Below are 22,900 nucleotides of genomic sequence, written 5' to 3' on the forward strand. Positions count from 1 at the left end.
TTTTTCCCCTCTTTTTGCTTTTTTCTGTGATTCCTTCAGCAACAGCAGACAGCAGTTTGACATTTGCTACTTGTTTCTTTGACTCCTTCCAGCTCCAGTTTTACTTGACTTTTCTTGGACACTTTTGTTTAAAGGTCAGAATACACAGAAAGCATTTGGGCACTGCATTTTGGCATGTTGTTTTGTTTTGACCAGCAGTATCGTCATGCTGTGTTCCTTACAGAATATCTGACTCATGCATACCCCACTATTATTCTCCATCTTTGCTTTGCATATTTGTACTTGAGTGTGTAAACGTAGCTCAGAGTCTGTCTCTACAGGAGGCTTACAGCCAGGGGCTCAGTGAAGGAGGTAATTAGCTCAAATCCTCACTACGTTAGCAAGGTTGGTAGTTTAAAGCCCTTAAGCCCACACTGGTGTTCCCACGGGAATATTAGCACAGTCCATTACTTACCAAACCAAATATGTTTAGCTCTAAGCCCTCTCAGTTTAATATGGCCCCAAATAATGAGTGGGATTTAGTTATGTAACTAAACAGAAGCCTCCATTCACAACAATGTATAGTCATTATTCATAGAAGGTGGAGTGCTCAGAGGCCTCGACATCACCCTCGGGATCTCCTGCAGATTTCACTGTGCAGAGCCGAGGAAGCTCAGCAGAGCCAAACGATCCTGTTCCAGGTCTAAACATCCCTAATCCAACATATCCTGACACCCACCACAGTGTATCAACACATCAAATTGTCCTCACTACAGAGGGCACATCGGTTGTTGGCTGAACAACTGTCAGGATGGTGCCAGGAGTAAGGGATCATCAAGGGATGGTATTTTGCTATATCTCTGTACAGTATTAGCTTCTGTGACAGTTTTTGTCTAAAGTTCTCACCAGAACAGCCTCTATTCCACAATCAAGTGTTTTTTAAAAGAAAACGCAGATAAATTACAATGAGCCATTGTCTTTACTTTAAATTAAGTAGATATTTACTACTTTACTCACAAATACAGTACATTTTATTATGTTTGATCATTTAGTCTATTCAGCATTAAAAAAACAACAACTTAAAGGTCCAGTGTGTGAGATTAAAGAGGATTTTTGGCATCTAGCAGTGAGGATTGCAGATTGCAACCAGCTAAAATTTCTCCAGTTTAGAAATACCTGAGTGTTCTTTGTTCAGGAGGTTTGTAGTGGGAGCTGAATAATCCGCAGAAGTCTCTTTTCTCCAAAACAAACGTACCAGGTAATTAAAACCAGTAAAAATCACTACATAAAGCAGTTTCTGGCATGTTGCAGACAGGCCGCTGGCCCAGCACCTGCTAATGTGTGCTCAACTATTTTCTCTGATAAGTTACATTGTGCTCACCTTATTTCTAATCCAGACATTCGGGAGGTTTTCACTAAGAGCTGAATTATCCGCAGAGGTCTCCTCATCTCCAAAACAAACAGACCCGCTGATTTAAACCAGTAAAATCACTGAATAAAGCACTTTCACGTTATAAATCAGTGTTTCTCCAATGCTGTTTGGCATGTCAGAGACGGGCAGCTAACCAAGCACCAGCCTATGCGTGCTAACCTTTTTCCTCTTATAACTTACGATGCAGACTTTCAGGAGGTTTTTACCAAAAGTTGAATTATCCAAAGAGATCTCTCCCTCTCTAAAACAAATGAACCCAGTGATATAAAGAAGCAAAAAACACTGAATGAAGCAGTTTCTCATTAAAAAAAATATCTCTGTTTTCCCAATGCAGAAGCAGGGCCATGCAGATGCAGAAGCATGCTCCCTATATAGAGTGAAAATACTAAATCTAATGTGACAAAAACAAGACAGGTCAGGTGATTATACACGAAAGAAGTTATAGTTATTATATTATATTCCATCTCTGTTAATATATCTCTATGAATCCCACACATTGGACTTTTAAGTGGCGTACATATAAAGGGCTATATATATGAAGATAAGGCATTCAGATAAAAACATGCCACTGATTGGTGCATCAGAAAATAGCCCTAATTTTTACCTTTGTATACTAATGGGTGCTCATAGTATGGATGAAGGATGAAGGAGGCAAACAATAAAGAAGAGGAGGAGAATGAGAAAGAAAAATGCAGGATGTTTCTGTGGTCTCAAATCTAGACTAAAATCAGACAGACACTCAGTTTGACACTGACCAGTTGCTGCAGTTGCATGTGTTGCTTTGTTAAAGTCAGTGGTTGGCTGGACCTCCAACTGGCCCCAGACCTTCACCACACCAACCACCTGCCCCTCGTAACCCTGCCCTGGCTCTCTAGTCTGAGGTGGGTGCTATGAGAATCACTGCATACCAGACAAAACCCATATAAAGCCTCCTGTAGTCAAATGTGCTATGACTGAGGGAAATTCCCTCAAGTTCTCAGGGAGGTCAAAAGTCAGGCTCAAAAACAGAGCGGCAGCCCTGGAGCTGATGGAGATTCAGCATGTTGAACCCAGGTCGCCAGGTGAAGGATGGTGTTTCTATCCTGAATCTTGATGGGTGTTCATTTTATTTATTTAGTTAGTTATTTTGCCCAGATAAGTAAGAACGCCGGACTTCAGCACTAAAAGAACTGAAACAAAGTGTGGTGAGAGGGAGATGGCCGAGCATTCCAGACTACACAAGCTGACCGCAGCTAACTTCGTCCTTTTCTGTCCATATTGCTGAAACAGCATCAGATACTGGGTTTTTCTGCTTCTAGAACCACAAAACTGACCTGCAACACACACAGACGGAGCTACGAAGACAGAAAGAGTGGGAAGCGAGTGAGGGAGAAAAAAAAAATAACAAGGGAGCAGGGAGGGCAGAAGCAGGCAGCATTCGCCACAGTCTTTTTCTGGCTACTGTTGTTCTTTGCACTTCACCACACAATGCTCAGCACGGCCACAACTGGCTTTAGAGAGTGACTGCACCATATTTGTGTGTGTGGGAGAGAGTAGGAGACCGACAGTGGGAGCAATGGAAAGAGCTCATAAGCAATATGCAGGGTCTGCAGGCGGCCTACAGAGGTCAGTGTGTTTTCATGATAAAAAGATCCACAGACTCAGTATTTGCTGTTAATAGCTGTTTCCAACTACTGTATATGCCTTACACTAATCACCATAGCGTATTGTTTCAGCAGGTGGTTTCAACAAATAAATAAATACAAGAAATTAATGTACAGAACTGGATGTACACTACTAAGAGGACATTATGTAAGGCAGGAGGTAAAATTAGATTTTTGGTTGGTTGTTCTATTTTCCATGATGTTCCTGCAGTCGTCTCACCGCTTGCGATGTGCTCCATTTCCATAAATTGTACAACATATGGTTCTCAGTATGTAGGGAGTCCAAAATGGAAAAGTGACAAAATAAATACTCAAAAACTCAGTATGAATACTTAAAAACTGACTGTAGGAGCTGCTCAAGGAAGTCAAATTACAACAAATTGTGAAACAGCTCCAGGAACACCTTAGCAAACAACAAAATATATATATTAAATCTTAACTCTTTGCCATCTGTTTGTGAAGTTTAACTGGCAGTGACTGTCCGAAATCGCAGTTTGATTCAAATGTGTCAGAGCAAGTCTTTACCTGTTAGTACAAAATTATGAAATACGTTTTGTATATGAACCCGAAAAACTGCACACTATGAAAATTATGATATAGTACATACTGTATATGGTAAAAATTTTGTTTGAAACTGGGACACAGTGCATGTGTGAGTAGCTTCTCTGTTTCCTATTTGCATTGCATTGTGGGAGACAACAGTACACTTTCAAATCAAGTGAATTTAGTATGCATGGTGACACTTTATTGTCAATTCCAAGTGTGAACATGCTACAGAGTCAAAATCCTGTTAGAATTACTGTTTTGCAGGAATTTGTACCACATCCAGTGACTTGCTTAGTATCCTGGTTTCCAGTACAAATAACAGGCACTTTCCATCACTGATTTTAAATTCAAGACTAACCCAACTTTCCAGTGCTTATCTCTGTGACATTTTCAAATATTTTACTACAGCAAAAATAGCAATGTGTGCTCACAGTTTGCTTTTATGAATATCTGGAGGTGAGTTTCCGTTGACCCCGAACCTCTTCATCTCACGTCCTCCCTTTTATTTGCAGCACTAAAGCAACCTGCTGTTTTGCTCCCTCAGTCTGTCAAGAGTGTTACAAGGGCAATAAATCATCAGGTGTGTTGAGATCTTTAGTTACTATATCACTCTTTTGCAATTTATAAGAGAATACAGAGTAAAAACAACTGAAGCTAATGTTGGGTTTAAGCTACTGGTCTGATCAAGTTAATCCAAACATAATCAAAGGATAAATGGGGATGTCAGAGGGGTTTTAACACCAGCTCATTTATACTGATGAAAGGAAAAGTTGCATACGTCAACAATCTGTCCCTGTCTTCTTCTTCTCCACCCCCCTCTCACCACTCTTTGCTCTGCTCCTTGCCCCTCTTTATTTCTGCTGTCTCCTTCTTCCTCCCCCTCCTCCTCCTCTCCTGGTGGTCTGCCGAGCTGCCCATAGAGGCCAGCGGGGAGACAAACTGACCAATCGGAAGTCAGTGCAACATAAGGTCAGGGGTCATAGGTCAGCTGGCAGCATGAGCAATGGAAAGTCAAGACTGACTGGCCAGTGGTTACATACCTTAGAGATCTACACTCCCTTATCTTTTTATAGAAAGTCAACTGTGAACTTTGTGGAGCTTCAGAACAACAGCAGTGAGCTGGGAGAAAAGCTTGGAATTTTATAATGCAACTGGTTGCTTTGTATTTAACACATAAATGTTGGATTTTCTTTCTTTACTAACTTGCAGTTTTTTTCTAAATCAGGCTTACTTACCACAAGGAAACATTACCTGAGATGGGCTGAGATGTGGTTTACTCCAAGTATTTTTATGTGAATGAAAATGTATCTTATTAAAATCTTAATATAACAACCATTTTTGGATGCAAAACTTTTCACTTAAGGTAAAGAAGCCAACTGTCTATAAATGAAAAGATCAAATAACTATGGACACTGAGATTTATCTCTCATACCTGCTGTCAGTCACATATAAGGGTCTTCTTTGTAGTTGTGGGGCCATTAGTAGGCTAATTCAATTATTACCAAGTGCTGGTCTTTGATCCTCAGACAGCTTGAAGTAAGGCTAACATTAGCTGATTATATAGGACAACACCCACCTGCCAGAAATCACTCAGCTACACACAGATGTCTCTTTCAAAGGGTGATGCATTTTGATGTCATTTTCTTTTATGGATCAGTTGCAATGGAAACTCTCATCTTATTTTGTGGACTATCAAAAGTAAGATGTAGAAGGACACAATAGCCAAGAAGCTGCTTTAACTTAGACTGAAGTTGCTCATGTGAAAAATGAGTGAGATTATGGCGCTGTTCATTATTTAGCCACCTGCTCAGGTTGAATTTGACCTGGACAAATTGTCCTGCTGTATGTCAGCAGTGGATGAAATGTATCCAGCACAGAGGCAGAGAGATGGAGAGAGCAGACAAAGAGCTCACAGTAATCTGTGATCTGTCCTGCCACACCCTGACCTACAAAGGTAACCCAACTGCTGGGGGGCTACCCGCACGCACCCACAGACACACACAAAGCTGGTTAGATCAGATACAGTCTGTTGTAACTCTACACTAAAGATAGAAAGACGGGAGGACATGATGAGGGATGAGGTGTGTGTGTGTTTGTGTGTGCTCCCTCTGAAGTTGAGCTTACTGCTACACCCCCTCAGGGCTCGTTACAGACTCACCTTTCTTCATCCAGCTCCGAACTCTCTTTCTGAGTCCTCATGCTAAAGAGGAACAGTTCAAATAAAGTAGTTTTTTTTTCAGAGCACCGCGAGACTCAGGAGATGAATAGTGCCAAAATAATGCTCATGAAAAAGGAAACTGAGCTGTGACATAAACACTCATTTTCCACGAAGACAAAATATTATAAATATTAAAATGCCGTTTCAGCAGAGAGCTTGTGTAACCTTCATATTTATGTGTGTTTATACATGTGTTTACCTGTAACCATGAAACTCATCAATGATATTTTGGACCAGCGGAGAGGTCATGGGTTGATGGGCATGCTGCGTATGATTGGCTCTGGGGTCCCAGGTGTAGTTTCCATGGGTGAGATTGGCACCTCCTCTCTTGCGACGAGGCAATGTTCCGTGAATGGAAATTGGCTGGTAGGAGGCAGCGGGCAGCTCTGATAGGCCGCTGCCCTGCCCTGGAGGGAGGCTGGGGGAGGAAAAATGAAGGAAGGGGAAAGAAAAATTAGACTAAAGCACTGAAGTGATTTAAAACACCCTTAACCTTTATGAAGACTCTATACTTTGACAAAAAATCCCCTTCCAGATGTAATTTTATCCTCTTGAAACTTCTCTTAAATCTTTTAAAGGTAAGACAAACTTTCCTTTACACTCTGACAGCATCACACTTACACTCTGTATAGACTTGTTCAAACACTTCATTGAAGCTTTTTGATGCTTAAATATTTAGATGTTGTGTTTACGTCTGCTTGACGTTACATGGAAATATTTGATGTCATTTAGAGTTCCAGCCTGACATGATATTTTTGGACAGTCTGGGACTTCCCCAGGAGTTTAAATGATGGTTCGGTGGGTTTGAACCAGATTTGTCCACACAAAGAGTCGTTTATAATAACTGGCCTTCCTATTGTAGACGTAACATCAAAGAACAAAGAATTATTTTTCACATTTTTTTCCCCTTTGGAACCAAACTATTTTATGATCACCTGCTTGACAATCTCACAAAATGTATTTGTATTTTGTTAAATTGCAATCTTAAATTTCCTAAAACCTGAACTGCCTTGCAATAAAGACTGGAAAGAAATGGCAGGTTTATCTCATGGTTTTAGTCAGACACAATCTTCTTTTAAACACTAGTTTTTATCGTGCTCTGAGCCACTGCTGGTAAGCCAACTCACCCAGGTTTGGAGCTGAGGAGGTCCATGGAGGAGGTGAGGGAGGCCTGGAGCCCCCTGGAGGAGCATTTGCTGCTGCTGGGGACAGCAAGGGAGGTGGAGGGGACCCCGGGATGTGCAGTGCTTCCTCCCAGGGTGTGGTGAGCATGGAGGGACCTGGGCAGACTGGCAAAACGCCCCTCTGCCATCATCCTTAACTCTGGAAAGAAACACACACACAGATGTTAAGTTAGACAGATAGGACCTCTCTTTCCAGCAGCTTTAACTTTAAATAAATACATTAAGAAAAGTAACTGCATTAACCTCACAGGGTATGACATAACCTAACATGCTTACCGACAATAACCAGGGGACCTCACTTATATAACCTTGGTAACACAGGACAGAAGGGTGAGGTGTAATACTCATATGACATGAAACACAGTGACGTTCTCACTGACATGAAGTATTATGACACATGATCCAACAGAACAGGTGTCCCCACAACCAGCAACACACTCATATGGCTTACACACCCTTTCACATCATCAAGCATACATACTATACACTAATAGACTGTCTGGAGGGAAATAAAGTCAATGATTACATAACATTATACCACTAGTGTCAGCATGATTCTAACTATGCCTGTATGTATGTATGCAAATATAATAATAATAATGTATTTCTAAAAAAGTAAATATAGTGTACATGATGTTTAAGTGTAATAAAATCCTTCAAAACTGTGAACATATACCGTGATCAAATTAGAATGTCAGACTGGGATACACATGGAGACACTGACCATCACTTTTTGTGCCTAGATTTTCTGTTTCACTTGGAACACTGAGGAGGGCAGAGGGACACTGCTAATCTGGTTTATCAGGAGGAAAATACTGCCAACATTGTAAGTGATTACTTACTTTGTTCGCTTTAAACATCATTTTGAAACCAAATCCTAAAGGTCCTGATACCACTTTGAACTGATTAGTGGGTTAATGTAGTCCCTGCTGAAGTAATGCTACTGAATACAAAACACTAACAATTGTGTATTGTAAAATCATACACACAACCTTTTATTTTTTATATTTGCTTTGATTAAATATTGCCATGGGATATTTTGAAAACTAGACCAGAGATATTTTGAATAATTCCTACAAGAAATATCAAGAAAAAATGTGCAACAATTATGTCTTTTAAGTAAAACTCCTCAGGAGAGCAGCATCACACTGTACAAGAAGGGCCATCTAAATGCCATAACAATGACTGAAATAAGGAGAAGAGACCAGAAATGTAGCTGACCGTCCACCAGTTGTTGTTTTCAAAGATTTCTCCCCTGCCAGTTTTTACATGGTGCTGGGCTCAAAGCCAATAAGATTTTGACCAGACTTCAGCTGCCTATCGGTGAATGTGAGAAGAGAACAGAGTTCTGACCTTCTGCCTCAGTTGGTATTTTTATCAAGAAACCCTGAATGTTACTCCATCAGGGAATGCTTAAAATTCTTTATATTCCAGCAGGGCACATAAAACCAGCTCCTACTCCGGACTTCAAAAAGTGTGAAGAAAAAGCAACACCGACTGCACACAACTTTTTTTCCACTCACAGGGTAGATCTTGTCAGGCTGACAGACAAGCAGATATAATTACTGTCCACAGAGATGAACAAGACAGATACCGTAGGTCAGCGGTGATGGAAAACACAGGACAGGTTCTTGATAAATTCCCCTGCTGTGTAATGATGACTGGTCAGCACGCTACAGTATCATCTGCTCTGAATCACTCACCGTGCAGCACTTAGTCACACTGTACAAACTAAAATACCATCAGCTGACAGATGTGCTGGTAGACTGGATGGTACAAGATTCCACAAACCCGCCCTTTTTCTAATCTCATCAAACCCGAAGATCTGACCTGAACAAGTATGCTGGTGTTTGTTATTGTGTCTCTATTTGGACAACCTGATAATGATCAGACAAAGTAGGCTGCAGAGGAAACTGTGGGGTTTGGCACTGTAGTAGTCAGCTCTAAAGAAAAGCACTGTGCTGGAGGCGATCAACATGGCTGCTGGGGAAAAATCATTTGGTTTCAAAGGCAGAGGCTGTCAAAGCTGTGGATTTGTTTCACCATGTTGTTAAAACATTGATTGTAAATAAATGATGTCTTTAGTTGATAAGGTTAAAACTAATTCCTGCTGTCAAACATGATCAACAGTTCTTAATAGTGAATTGTAGAGAGTGAGTAAACAACTAATTTTAGAAAGAAATGACCAAACTGAACATAATTAAATTTAGCAGAAAAAGCTACTAGTGCACATGATAATAAGAATACCCACAATCAACAATACATAGCTTTTATAGAAGTACTCTAACATTTTGAGAATCATATTTGTTTGTTTTCTTGCCTTAACTTAGATATGAACGTATCATATAGAAGATATCATCTACAGTAAGACGATAGTGTGCCAAGAACCTGTTGAACCTAGCGTAGCACAATGACTGGAACAAAAAGAAAAACAGCCAGACCAGTACTACAAAAATAACGCTTGTGAAAGTGTGCCGTCACCTGGCCCAGAGATACTTGCTCCCCAACAACTGCTCATTAATCTACAATGTCCTTTTCCCCTATTTCTACTTTTCCAATACAAAAATTTGATGTGTAAATGGGGCCACTTTGCATTTGTCAGAAGTCACCATTAATGGAGCCAGGTCTGTTCTTTCCCCTGCTTTCATTGTGCTAAAATAACCAAATATGTAATGAAACTCTGCACTAAATGCACAGGGATGATACTAATCTTCTCATCTGACTCACTGTAACAACAAAAACAAGCACATATCCTAATATGCTGGGAGCGTTTCTCACAACAACATGACTGTGGACACATTTGCTGCTAAACCAGGGGGCTCAGTACCAACAGTGCTGTGTACCTGGATAGTAGAAAATCATATTGCAAGGTATGCAGAGGACAATCATGTGTTACAGTACAAGATGCATGTTGAAGCCCTGTGTGCAGGGAGGAGTTTGGGGGTTTGAAAGCATTTTATCAAATCAATTAACTAGATAGTTTCATTAAATGTCTATTGCATGAATAAAGAATCACAAGAACTCTGGTTAGAGGTGTGAAATGCACAACACACTGTCTATATGTGATTTAAAAGGTGGTGTTTCTTTCTCTAACAAAGAATCTTTGAGTACAGCCACAGAGAGCACATTAACCAATCAAGAGCTTTAAGATTTACATTAGACTACTGGTAATTTACCTACAAATTATTAAACAACAACAGCTGCTGGTAGTGTTTATCATTTCAGATTAAATTCGGAGACCTGCTACCTCAATGTCTTGTACACTGTTATTGTTAATAAAAAACATCAGGGATAAATAAAATATTTAATAAGAGCCTTGGAGCTCAGCAAAAGCAGGAAACACAGTACTGAATATAAAATGGAACAAAACCCAGCGTTGGCAGGGGGTCACTGAGCCACCAGCTTGTGATGACGAATGTCAATAAAAATGCAAATACTGGTTTAAGGAAAGGAACAGCTGGCCAGCTCAAGACTTTTCAGCATGACAAGTAAAGTTTATACACACACACTCACACACACCAACCCACTGTAAAACTCCTGCTAAGGCATGCTGGGTCTGAGTGTGGATTCCTCTGAGGGGCAGAACAACTACAAGAGGAGGACCTATTATAAGACCCTCAGGGATGGTCAGCTCTGTGTGTGTGTGTTAATGTGTATTTGTGTGTGTGGCCCTGACCATCTGCCAGACACACACCCTCCCCTGCAGAGGAGAAAGGACCAACTCTCACTGAGGGGAAACACAGACACACAGCACTTACGCACATGAATACTTTGTCTATTAATCTTATAAATAAATTATTCATGCTAAGAGCTAAAGGAAGTCATTTCCACATGGAGTGAAGGTGTTAAAAGCTCACTCACTCTTCTTCAATCTTTCTCCTTTAACCTCTCCTCTCTCCGTCTTACCCATCTGCTCCTTCCACACTATTTATTTCACTTTTCTGCCTAATTTAAATCACCCCTCTCCTTTGGACTCCATCTCTACTCATCTATCTTTCCCTTTCTCTTTCAATCCTGTCATCCCATCCTCCACACAGACATCCCCTCCCTCCTTCTGTCTGTCCATCATGATGTCAGCTCTTCTTTTGCCTCCTCACTTCGTCAACTTCTTTCTGTCCTTTGTCCTTGCCCTGCTCGTAATAATAGACTGCTCTTTTTTTCCCCTCCTCTTACTCTCTCCCTGCATCATCCTCTTCTCCCTACAGCTGTTCGGCTACCGGCTACAGCACCCTGCATCTTACACACACACACACACACACACACACACACACACAAATGTTTAATGGAGAATGCTGGCATTTCCAACACCAAGCCCATTTTCATCTATCATTTAAGGAATAAAAAAGGAAACTGTTTTTATAACCTGAAGTGAGTTAAAAGCCAGTTTAACTCATGTTGAAGTTAGTTACAACAGTGAGTTAACTGCTAACTTGGCGTCAAGCACAAGTATTATTGCTATGTTACATACTTTAACTGTACCATTCAGATAGCTGTTTGAGATACAGAATTGTGGAAGGAGTGTTTTTTTGCCATCCAGGGTTACATAAGCCATAGTCAAGCTTCAATTCCTGCATAGACCATGTTAAATGTCTTATAGTTGGTGCACTTTCAATATTTGGATGGGCTTGAAACTCTTAAAAAGTCACAAGTTACAAGCCTAAAACACAATCAAGTCAAATCGTATCAAATCACATCACAGATCTTTGCCTGCTACACTAACAGTGAATCAACAGATTAAGATTACACCTAAAGAAACACTGAATAAATTCAGCGGATTAAGTCTTTTACTTTTAAATTCTGTGTCAGTGTTAGTTACAGTGCAGCAACTATAGTTAAATTTGTTCACTTCACATTTGTTCAGTTTCATAACAAAGCATTTTAAATTTGCTCCAGTACAAGTTCAAGCCCAACTTGCTTTTTATCCACAACAACAGCAGTTGGGGCCCAACAATAAGGTTGCAATTTATCTTTTAATTTCAATTTCTGCCTGATGTGTTCATTTCAATTGATTCTGTTTGGGCCATATCGTTTTTTTACCCTCACCCATGAGTACTAACTGACTTTGCCCTGACAGTAGAGCCTGTATACTGTATAGCTGTGTCAATCTCACTGACAATTGTTGCCTTGTTTTAATTCTTCTGTCATCGTTTTCTAGCTCTGGCACATGAGAAGAACATCTTCCATTCTCAATCCTGCTCACAAAGCTCTAATTGGGAAGTGTGTGTTACAGACCCGCTGATAAATGATAAATTTAAAACCCTGTAACGACTGAAAGATGGCGATACTGATACAACTGTAATGAGCGGTTATCAGCAGATACATTCATTGGGCTCTAGTGGACAGCAATTTTAGAGGTATGGAACCAGGCTTCATTGAGGATATCATAACAGTAAAAGAATGCAAATTCACACCAGGAAAACACTCTTCTTTAACATGTTAATGGGCACCTGGGGGCCAATCAGAGGTATCCTCCTTGACCATGGGACAAAAGACAAAATACTGCCAACACCACAGAAAGCCTTGGGTTGGGAACACCAGCACACACTCATACAAACACACACAAGGCCTTGGGTGGGAAACGATCGCAGATTAACAGGAAGAGGAAATGGCAGTATAAACATTTAGACGGCAGACAGCTCATTATAGAGGATCACTGGCAATAAAACAAATATCTCTCTCACTTCCGTTCCTCCTTTTCACTGCCATCCTCATTCTTTCTATAATTCTGTTTCACATAAGGACAGGACTTGCTAATAAATTTAGTTTGATTGAATGTAATGGTCTGATGGTAAGCTATCTTCCCGTGTCTCTAGCTAACCATACACATCAGTCAGGACTCAGAGAGCTTTGTTGTTAATCCACTGAAGCAGTGGTTTTGGGGACCACCATTGGTCCTTAAGATGGTTCAACAGGTTACATTTAATTCTCTAATACTATGGACCACTGTGCATGCTTGGGAATTTAAGAATCCAATAGTCCTGTGCTTTACACAATACAAAAACACACTCTACACAATAACATCATTTATAAATGAAATGGAGTTTAAACAGCAGCTGTCACATGTTGCACTACTGGTCTCTAATTAAACATGCACACAATAGGGAGGACAACATGAACATCAACATGTTTGGGAATAAGGGGTTTCCTCTGTCAGACTTAAGAGTGTCTTCCTGCTATGGCACGCATGCATATGCACGCACACACACACACACACACACACACACACACACACACACACACACACACACACACACACACACACACACACACACACACACAGACCAGTGCATTAGCAAAACCACCCCTGGCCAGAAGTGAACAATGGGAACAACTGTCACATGACCGCTGTTTAGAGCCAGCCTTTGTTAGAGGGAGAGAGAGAGGTGTCCTACTGCGCTCTTCAGTGCGTGGGCCCTTCAGTGTGTGTGTGTGTGTGTGTGTGTGTATGTGTGTGAAGTATGCGTGCGACATATTAATGAGGCTTTTATTAAATCCCACAGCAGTAGCTGCCATTTAATACTCCTCTCTCTCAACTCTTTGCATTTTATATGTCTACAGTGAAAGAGATGGACAGTGTGAGAAAAAATGTGTCGTCTGTACAGTCACTGACCACCACACTGTGAGAGCCAGGTGGTCAGTCAGTCACACAGAGAAGCAGTCAGCGGTGTCAGTCAGCGGTGGAGAAAGTATTTGGTAACTTAATCAAGTCAAAACAACAAATGTAAAAGTAAAACCCATTAGAGATAAATGTCCTGCATTCAATCCTAATATCTTTAACATGTAGTCGAAATAATGCTCCAACTACATCAAAGATGGCAGAGCATCCAGAGTCGTGCCTGTGGTCTCAGCTCAGACGGTCTATTATTTATAGCTACAATTAAAATGTCCTTGACCAACCAAGTAATTGCTAAATTTCATTGCAAATTTCATGCTTAATTGGCATGTGAAGGCATACTGGTATATAGTAACTTGTGTTTGTATTACTCACCAGACAGGCAATCGTGGCTAAGCGTGTCTGTCTTAATGTCTCACAACACTCGGGCATGTAGATGAAAATAAATACAGTGTCTTAAAGGAAAAGTACCTTTATGGGATAAGCGCTCATTTGCTTTCTTGCAGAGAGTCAGGTGAGAAGGTCAACACCGCTCTTTTGTCTGTAGGCTAAATATGAAGCTGAGCCAGAAGGTGATTAGCTGACGACAAGACTCCAGGAAGTTACTGGCCTGGCCAAGAAACAGTTCCGGCACATTACCCCCCGTGACACTCGAAATGGTCACGCTAACTTTTTGGTTCTTGTACGGATTAAACAAACAGGGTATAACATGTTAATTAGAGAGCTTTAGAGGTGTTGGTGGGTGGATTTTAATTTTCACCTCTGAACAGAGCCAGGCTAGCTGTTTCCCAGTGTTTCCAGCCTTAATACTAAGCTAAGCTAAGCTGCCCATCTCCTGGCTCTAGCTTAACACCTGGCACACAGACATGAGAATGGTATAGATCTTCTCATCCAGCTTTGACAAGAAAGTCAATGTGCACATTTTACAATATGGTAAACTTTAGCTTTAACAAAAACAAGCTGTAAATTCCAGCTTTAAGTGCTGAAAGTAAATGAACTAATGCCTCGCTACATTATTGATGATGATGTTGCAGATGATGCAACAATGGTCTGACTACTTTATTCAGTATATTGCATCGTATTCAATGTGCTTGTCATATGTTTTGTATATGTAAAATCTTTGTCTGCAAATTAACTGGTAGCTACATGGGCATCGGGGAACGATAGTGGAAAAGTGAAAAGTACAATATTTCCCTCTGAAATGTGGCAAAGTTTAAAGTTGTACAAAGTTGAAAGTAGTGAAGTTATATGCCAGTGTCACAAAATTATACTCAAGTATAGGCTTTGAAAAATATATTTATGTTTTTACTTTTAACCTCTGCAATCAGTCAGTCAGTCTCTGTGAGGACTACAAGTCACTAAATGTTGATGACTGGTTGGAATACCAATCACCTCATCCCACTGGGGCAAGTAACACAACACCACACATGCAAAACACGCACACACACACACACACACACACACACACACTGCCGATGCAAGTACACGACCATCACAAAGTTAAAGCTGAGCTCTGTAAATCTGACACAGACATGTTTCAGAATTAATTAAAGGTCCAATGTCACTGGCTCAATTCAGCGCCACTACAGGGTTCACACCTGACACTGACTAATGTCTGAAACAACCTGCTGCATGTGAGTGTTTATCTGCACCAAACATCAACTCTACACACAGATACACACACATGTATGCCTCTGTCATCATCTCGTGGGTGGCTTGCTGTTTAAAGATGTGTCCTCATAACTGAGGGGTCAGAGTTTCAATCTGAGCGGCAGTCGTTTAACCTGTCAAAGAGTTTCTCAGCCACAGTTAAGAGCTTTATGATAAGAGCCTCATAAATGTGAAGTCATATAATACAGTGACTACTGATGCTATTTCAGCGCTATCAAAGGCTTTATTTTATCATGTAGTTTGACTGAGAAAAATAAACTTTTACGACCCTAACCTATAAACTTTTGAACCAATTTCAAAAGCACAAAAAACAAGTAAACAAGAAAAAGCCTCGATGAACGCTCTCGATTTTATCTGTCATATTTCATGTAATTATTTCCTGCTGGGGTTTCCACAGTTAGCACCACCAATTCCAGCGACCACAGTTACACCCAGCGCCTTGGGAAGGCAACTTATTGCTCAAAAAGTCCCTGAGCAAATCTAACTCACTTGCTAGCTGTAAACAATTCAACCAGAAGGGATGGAGAGCTGAGAGATGAGGAGAAGGCACGGGAGTGTGGTGAAATACACAGCAGCCATAGAAAGACAAGAAACAGAGTTTCCTATTTTTAACTTTAAGTTTAGATGATTGAAAAGTGTGAAAAACAGAGAGGCATTCAAATGCATCCAGAGGAGAAGATGACCATCAAGATAAATGTTTCACCAAGTACACACGCACATTCCTACACACACCTACTGCATATGGATGCACGCTAACATAAACACAGATTTACATTCCTACCTGTCAGTGTCACCTCTCCTCCTTTTCACAATCTCTTCTCCTATTTGTTGTTTAGTTGTATATACTTCTGTCCAAAGTATTCCTGTTCATAGTTTTCCTGAATGACTGAGTATCTGACCGGCTGTAAGACTATACGCTCACGCTCCTTCAGACAGGCAACAACAAGTAGCGCTGCACAATCAGAAACCCTGCCCTCCTCTTTCTCTCTCTGGGGAGTGATTTGCGAGCAACCCAGCCCCTCCTCTTTCTCTACTGTGTTTGGGAGGAGTTTTCTTTCTTTCTTTTTTAGCTGAGTTGTCTCTTGCCCCCCCCCCAACTCCTGAACAAAACTCTCTCTGCCCTCCTCTCCTCCACTTCCACCTCCCCCTCATCCTCCTCCTCTCCTCTGTGTTCCCTGCACAGCCTCATATTTCATGCTCCTAGTCTTTTTGTTTGGGACCTCTAACACCAACACCACCAACTGGCCCGGTGCTTGGAGAAGATTTAGATGTGACCTAATGTTGCTATTTGCAGAGAGGGGATGAAAAGACAAAAAAACATGATCTTTGCATGGCTGTGTGACATGTTTGAGCAACTTGAGGTGCACTCAAGACTCAGGAAGTTTAACTACTTGACTCAGTGTTGGCTGAAACATAAATCAGCTCAGCGTCATCTCCTTGCAGCTTTCAAACACGGAGGGAATGCTGGCAAAAACGATTAAATTACATCTAGTGAAGCAGATGAAACAAGTAGAAGAGCTCTAGTTGTGCCATTACATCAGGCGTGAGGTCATGAGAGCATGTGTATGTATGTGCCGACTGGCCCTCAGGACAACACTCTCTCCTGTCTTTGTCCTCCTGTTCCTTTGTATTGTCTAGAGTTGATATCACCCAGACACGTGCATGTGTGTGCGTGTTTCTGTGTGTGTGTGTGTACTTCCTTTCACACAATACAAGAAGACCATCCTGCCACTATGAAAGCCAAGATGATCAGATGGCCCGCATTGGACACACACACAGAAACACACACACACAGATGCTGCCACCAACATGTACGTTTTGATCTTGAGCTATTCACACTACAGTTGTTAAGACTGAAAAAGCAGCTTAAGTGTATGAGGGCCAAAACAGTCCTCATGGCGGTAAAGGAAGTACTTGGTTTTATTTAACTTTATTTAACACTTTTCCGTTTTAGATGGATTCATGCACTTCAAAGTCCAGTGTTTCTAAGTGGTATAACTGTTGGCACTGCATCGCACCGCATCCCTTTCTGCTCTTCGGAGCAGCAGCTTACAACAACACTGGACAAAAGTCTGAGCTTATTCATTCATTCGTTTATAATGGAGACATGAGAGCAGATAGAAATGGTACCAGCCTGACTGGATTGCCAATCAACCTTCATTTTCAGGGAGATTTTGTACCCTGTGGCAGAAAGACGTTCATATAAGTTCATATAAGGTTTGTCAGGTGCCAATCTAAACGTTAATGGTATCATTTTCTTATAGCCATTACATTGTGCAGTTAACATGTATTTCATAATAAGTTAAAGCAAAAAAAAAAAAAAAACATACCTAATGCCAGTTTCACAAAAAGACTCAGAAAAAAATATATAAAAAATAGCAAATCATCTATTAAAACTACAGTTAGTAACTTTTATAACAATAACTGTGTCATACTTCCTGAAACTGTCATTATATTCTGAAAAAAGTACTTGAGACAGACAGCCGGTGGAAAAAAAAAATCACATCCTTCCTCCTCTTCCTACTGCTTCTCATGGCATATTCAACCGCGGCACACCAAAAACAACCAATCAGAGCCGAGGAGTCTCTTACATAGCTGTCAGTCATGTCAGTCACTGCTCATGACCTGTGGTCAAACTAAAACTAGGCAGCCTTGCTCAAATATGAATCAAGATTCTGTTACCGTATTGCCTATTTCTCTCCTCTGATGTTCTTTGAAACATATTTTAGTGTACTGTTTAGCTGTAAAATGAGAAGGTTTGTGACACAGCTGCCATGTTGGAAAAAGTCAACCAAAGTACTCGGCACAGCTCAACAGACAGACCTAGTTTCTCATTCCTACCAGTCCACTAAAATATGTTTCCTAAAACATCTGAAGTGAGAAGTAGATAATGCAATCAAGTATGATCAGCGTTGCCTAGTTTGACAGTTTGACCGCAGTTCACGAACAGTGACTGACAGAGACTCCTCGGCTCTGACTGCTTTCATTCATGTGCAGTAAGGCCATTAGAAATGCTACAAGACAATAGAGTAGGCAGAAGAGAATGATTTATTTCCTAGATTATCTGTTTCATCTAGTGCTGTGTGAAAAAAGTGACAGTTTTAGCAAATATGAAAAAAAGTTGAAAAAACGACAGCTTGAACATCCATCAAATTTGTGACTTTCTGGTTCAACTTGCTGCAGTTGTTAGTGCCCACTCAGTTGTGCAATACAACGGATCATAAGTACAGTCATTTCAGGTGTGCCTACTTTTGGTTTCACTTCCAAAGAAATGATTTAGCAATATGGTCAGACATCAGGTTTGTTTACAATCTGTGCAAGACCGCACCTTCTTCCTGCCTTCCCATCACACCCCGCTCACACACAGCAGCTAACTTGGCAAGTAAAATGTCATCCTCTGCCACAAAACTGAGCAACAAAACTATGAAAATATAGCATATGGTGTTGGACTAACAATTGTCATCAAATTTCATATGACCCACAGGGTGTCAGAAAATAATCTAAAGGATTGCGAGATGGTGTAGCAGTGTTGTCACAATACTGGAATTGAAAAATATTGATTTTGATAACACTTTAAATACAACAGGGAAAAACTGACATTGAGGGCATAACAGAAGAATGACTGTAGTAAACATTAACAATAACAAAAGGTGAGAAAGCCCACTGGTATCAGTTTATCCATACTACAGTAATAGAGTACTGAAATGTTTTCAAATATTCTGAATTGATATGTCTTCATAAATCAATATTTTTGACACCACTATGGGGTGGGAAACAAAAAAAACTCAATTCTGCCACACAAATTATTTTTTTTATGTTTTATCATTGTTTTTCTAGTGAAATTCAGCATGGTACTCTTTATAATGAGAAGTGAAATCACTCTTCAGTTGAACTGTCAGAAGTTACAAAGCTTGGGAACCACTGTTTGAGGCTGCTCACATTTAATTTTCCTTATCATCACAAACAGTACAGAAGAGGTCCATAAACCAAAACTAGTCACTAAGAGAAGACAGAGTCACTGCTAAGTCTATAAGTCATCCTTCTAACAAACCACACAACATGGGGTCAATTAAATCTGTGTAACATAAAGGTCCTGAGGCATTAGGTAATGGTGACCTAATCATTAAATAGGTTTTTGGCCTGCTCACAATGACCAACATTGTGAGCAGGGAACACAGCCTGGATGTCTAACCCACACTCAGAAGTTGTTCCTGGACTCCAGAGGAGATGGAGGGACTGTTTGGAAAAAAAGAAAATAAATTCAGCTTCAGCTGGATATTTTTACTTCCTGAGTAAATCTCAGTACTCTTTAACACAGGCATGAGAAAATTCTTGGCATCCTTGTGTGTGAGAGGGTGGTATTTCCAGGAAGGTGCACAGTGAGTCAGGAGGGTAATCTGTAATCATCTCCTGAATCACCTAAACTCCCTCAAAACTGGGGGTGTGAGGGGGTTTTGTTGCGGGGGGCAGAGCAGAAACATAATCCTTGACTGACATGTGTCCTTGTGATGAAAGATCTGTTTGTAGAAGAACAAACCATTTATGGAAGCAAGCACGAAGGCCCGTCCTCACTTTTAAATTATCTGATTTTAGTGGCTTTACACCACAGACTGTAGAAGTGTTTGGACATGACACATTGTTCTCACAGTGGGCTACTCATTTGTTCTGGTTATGCTCATAATCGGATGAAGCTTCAGCTGGAATGAAAATTTATAGGATTTTTATCATTTGTTCGGTCTTCTATTTCAGTGTTCTGTTTTTATGGAGGCATGCTATAGCCATTGGATAGAAGTATAATACAAGAAAAGGTGGAGAGGAATGCCCTAGTGTGATGCACAGTGGCATTTCCTCCACTTACCAAAGTATTTTAAACGTTTTATGCCGTGCACAGAGTTGACTGTACTTCACAGGAAGCCTTAAACGTCAAGGCTTAATCTTGAACTTCAGACAAGTATGTAGATCAAAACATTTACTTTACTACATTTTTAAAATGAGTTTGGAGAATGCCACACTGTTAAGGCCATTTCCTGCACTTCCTGTTAATGTGAGTCGTCAGGCCAGGCCCTGCTACGGCACATTGGCACTCAGGCTGCACAGCGTGTTGGCACAACGCCTTGCTGAGTCACTCATTTCCAAACATTGACCACCAATCCACATCAGGCCATCAGTGTTTCGCAAACAATTAAATAGATGGGTTTGACTTCCCCACCTACTGGATGTGCCACCTGCACATAACTGGATTTGAGTAATGGTAGTTTATTACAAGTGGTATTCGCAAACATTTATTTTTTTCTTTCATGTTAAATACTTTCTGTGGGGAGATTTGTGGTATTGCTGCAACTCCTCAGGAGGAAGATATGAACTGAGCAAGGAACATTCTCTTCCCAACTTCATCCTCTCCTCCTCCTCATTTCTCCCTCTTCTCTCCCCCTCATTCCATCCACTCTTCATCTCCGTCTCCCCTCCTATCTGTTCCTCTCCCCCACTCCCCTTTCTCCTTATGGATCTGTATATACACACACACTTATGTTTCCATGTGTGTTTTTCTGATCAGAAATGTGTGAAGTGTGAACAGTTCACTGTTTGGCCACTCCTCATTCCTCTGGTTGCAGCCTCAGGGTCTTACGATAAAAAAATGATCAATCCAAATTTGTTTGTTCAGGTTGAATGAAATCTAGTAATTATTCTGTCTCATGGTTTCTGCGGAATATCAACGTCAGCAGTTGATTGACAGGATTCTCGGTGGTTACATAAGATCACCTCAAAATACTGTAGTATTTAACAGACGAATCACTCATGATTCTTGGAAGCCACTGTGTAATATGAATTTGTAAAGGTTGCGACCTGCAGCAGCCTAGAGCGATTGTGAAGAACTATCATTTCAAATTTGGTAATCCAATTACCTTGATGTCTTTTTAAGGGACCGTGCAGAATATGCACACACACACCATGTTATACACTACATGACTGACTGATTATAAGGTGAGAAATAGTCATTGCAGTAACAGAGTCTTGATTCATGATCAGTGCTGCCTAGTTTGACAGTTGGCCCACAGTTCATGAAGAATGACTGATATGATTGACAGCTGCATCAGAGACTCTTTGGCTCTGGCTGGCTGTTTTCGTTCACGTGTGGTAATGCCATTAGTAGAACAAGGCAATAGAGTAGGCAAAGGAATATGATTTTTTGGACTATCGGTCTCATTCACTGCTGTGTGAATAAAGTGACAGCTTCAGCAAACATAACAAAAGTTACAGCTTCAGTCAAATCAAAAACCAGCAAACGATACACAATTGTGAAAATTTAGAATCACTGGCCCCCATTTATCAGTCTAACATACAAACCAGCGCAGATCTGAGTGCAGAAATAATCTAACAATAGGGTTCGCAAGTGATTCATGAAATGTTCATTTATTTCTTTGTCTTTTACATATCCCTCCCCAACATATTCTGGGTTAAAAGGCCTTGCCTCTAGAGTTTACAACATGGAGAGGCGTAATAGGGCCAAGGAGAGAAACTTCTCAGAGCCAGAAATGGATATGTTGACGTCTCAGGTCCAATTTAAGTTGGTTCTCTTTGCCAGCCTGAAAAGTGGCATCAGAGATAGTCAGAAAAATGCAGTGTGGAAAGGAATCACTGATGCAATCAATAGCGTTTCTGTGGACAACTGAACTTCAGGTTGGAATATTAATTTACAGATCCATGATGTACCAAGCTATAGCACATATCAACAATATTACCCTTTACATTATATAATATTGACATTGTTATAATACTCACATAAAAGTTTAAAACTGAGGAGCGTGTGGCTGCGCGTATCAGGTCAGCTTCGATTTCAGGGATAACAGGTGACAGAGGACATACAGACGCACCACCTGTGTCAGAGCCGGACAATGGTAAAAAATTTGATGCCCATATGCTACTTGTATTTCAATATTTACAAAGATGTACGCTTTTTTAAAGGGCCAGTATGTAAAATGGGTTGAAAACAGTGACATCAGTGGTCAAATTCTAGATTGCAGGGCTCACTTGCTCACCCCTCCCGTCGGATAAATGACGGTGGCCTCGTAGGGACAAAAAGCCTTGTGCACGAGTTTTTCAGGAGTAGGTCTATCTAGCGATGAGGTGAATATTTATTTAGAAATCTAAACCATGTTACGATATTGTAACATGGTTTAGATTTCTAAACCATGTTACGATATTGTAATGAATCACTCACGAGCAGGAGACCAGAGGAGCGTTCGGGGAAAAAGGTCCGTTTATTTGAGCACTCCAAAAAGTTCCGGTAACACTCCAGGGGGTGTTACCGTGTTACCCCTGCTCCTCCAATCTCCAGCCCGCACACTGGCTGATTTTGTTTTTAGTCATACATGCGTTTCATAAATGAGGGCCAATGATTAGAATCAGTTGCCATATTTTAGCAACATTTCCCAAGACTTTGCAAAGGAGAATATTGCCTCCCTAATGTTCCAACTAAACATCTTCCTCAGGTATTTCTATTTTCTGGATCTTGGATAAGCTGAATTCTGGGAACTGGATCTTCCATGTTTGGACATATGAGAGATAACAGTCGGTGTTACTGACACACGCAGAGGAACATGTTTATAGTACACT

At 40.7% G+C, this 22,900-nt stretch overlaps 1 protein-coding gene across 2 annotated transcripts in view; it reads right to left on the reverse strand.

Annotated features, from left to right (window-relative positions):
- Positions 1–22,900, reverse strand: part of bcar3 (BCAR3 adaptor protein, NSP family member) — an 81,791-nt gene that overhangs the window by 35,651 nt on the left and 23,240 nt on the right. Inside the window, exons 1-3 of one of the 2 annotated variants that reach the window (XM_049587616.1) lie at positions 16,068–16,293; positions 6,946–7,141; positions 6,018–6,236 (exon numbers count right to left, since the gene is read on the reverse strand). In XM_049587616.1, coding sequence (XP_049443573.1) covers positions 6,018–6,236; positions 6,946–7,133 — 407 coding nt within the window. In that variant the 5' untranslated portion in view covers positions 7,134–7,141; positions 16,068–16,293. Of the gene's footprint in view, positions 1–6,017; positions 6,237–6,945; positions 7,142–16,067; positions 16,294–22,900 lie in introns of those variants that run through there. The other variant, XM_049587615.1, reaches the window with a different exon arrangement.

The sequence above is a fragment of the Epinephelus fuscoguttatus genome, linkage group LG10, assembly GCF_011397635.1.
Source record: "Epinephelus fuscoguttatus linkage group LG10, E.fuscoguttatus.final_Chr_v1".
Classification (NCBI taxonomy): domain Eukaryota; kingdom Metazoa; phylum Chordata; class Actinopteri; order Perciformes; family Serranidae; genus Epinephelus; species Epinephelus fuscoguttatus.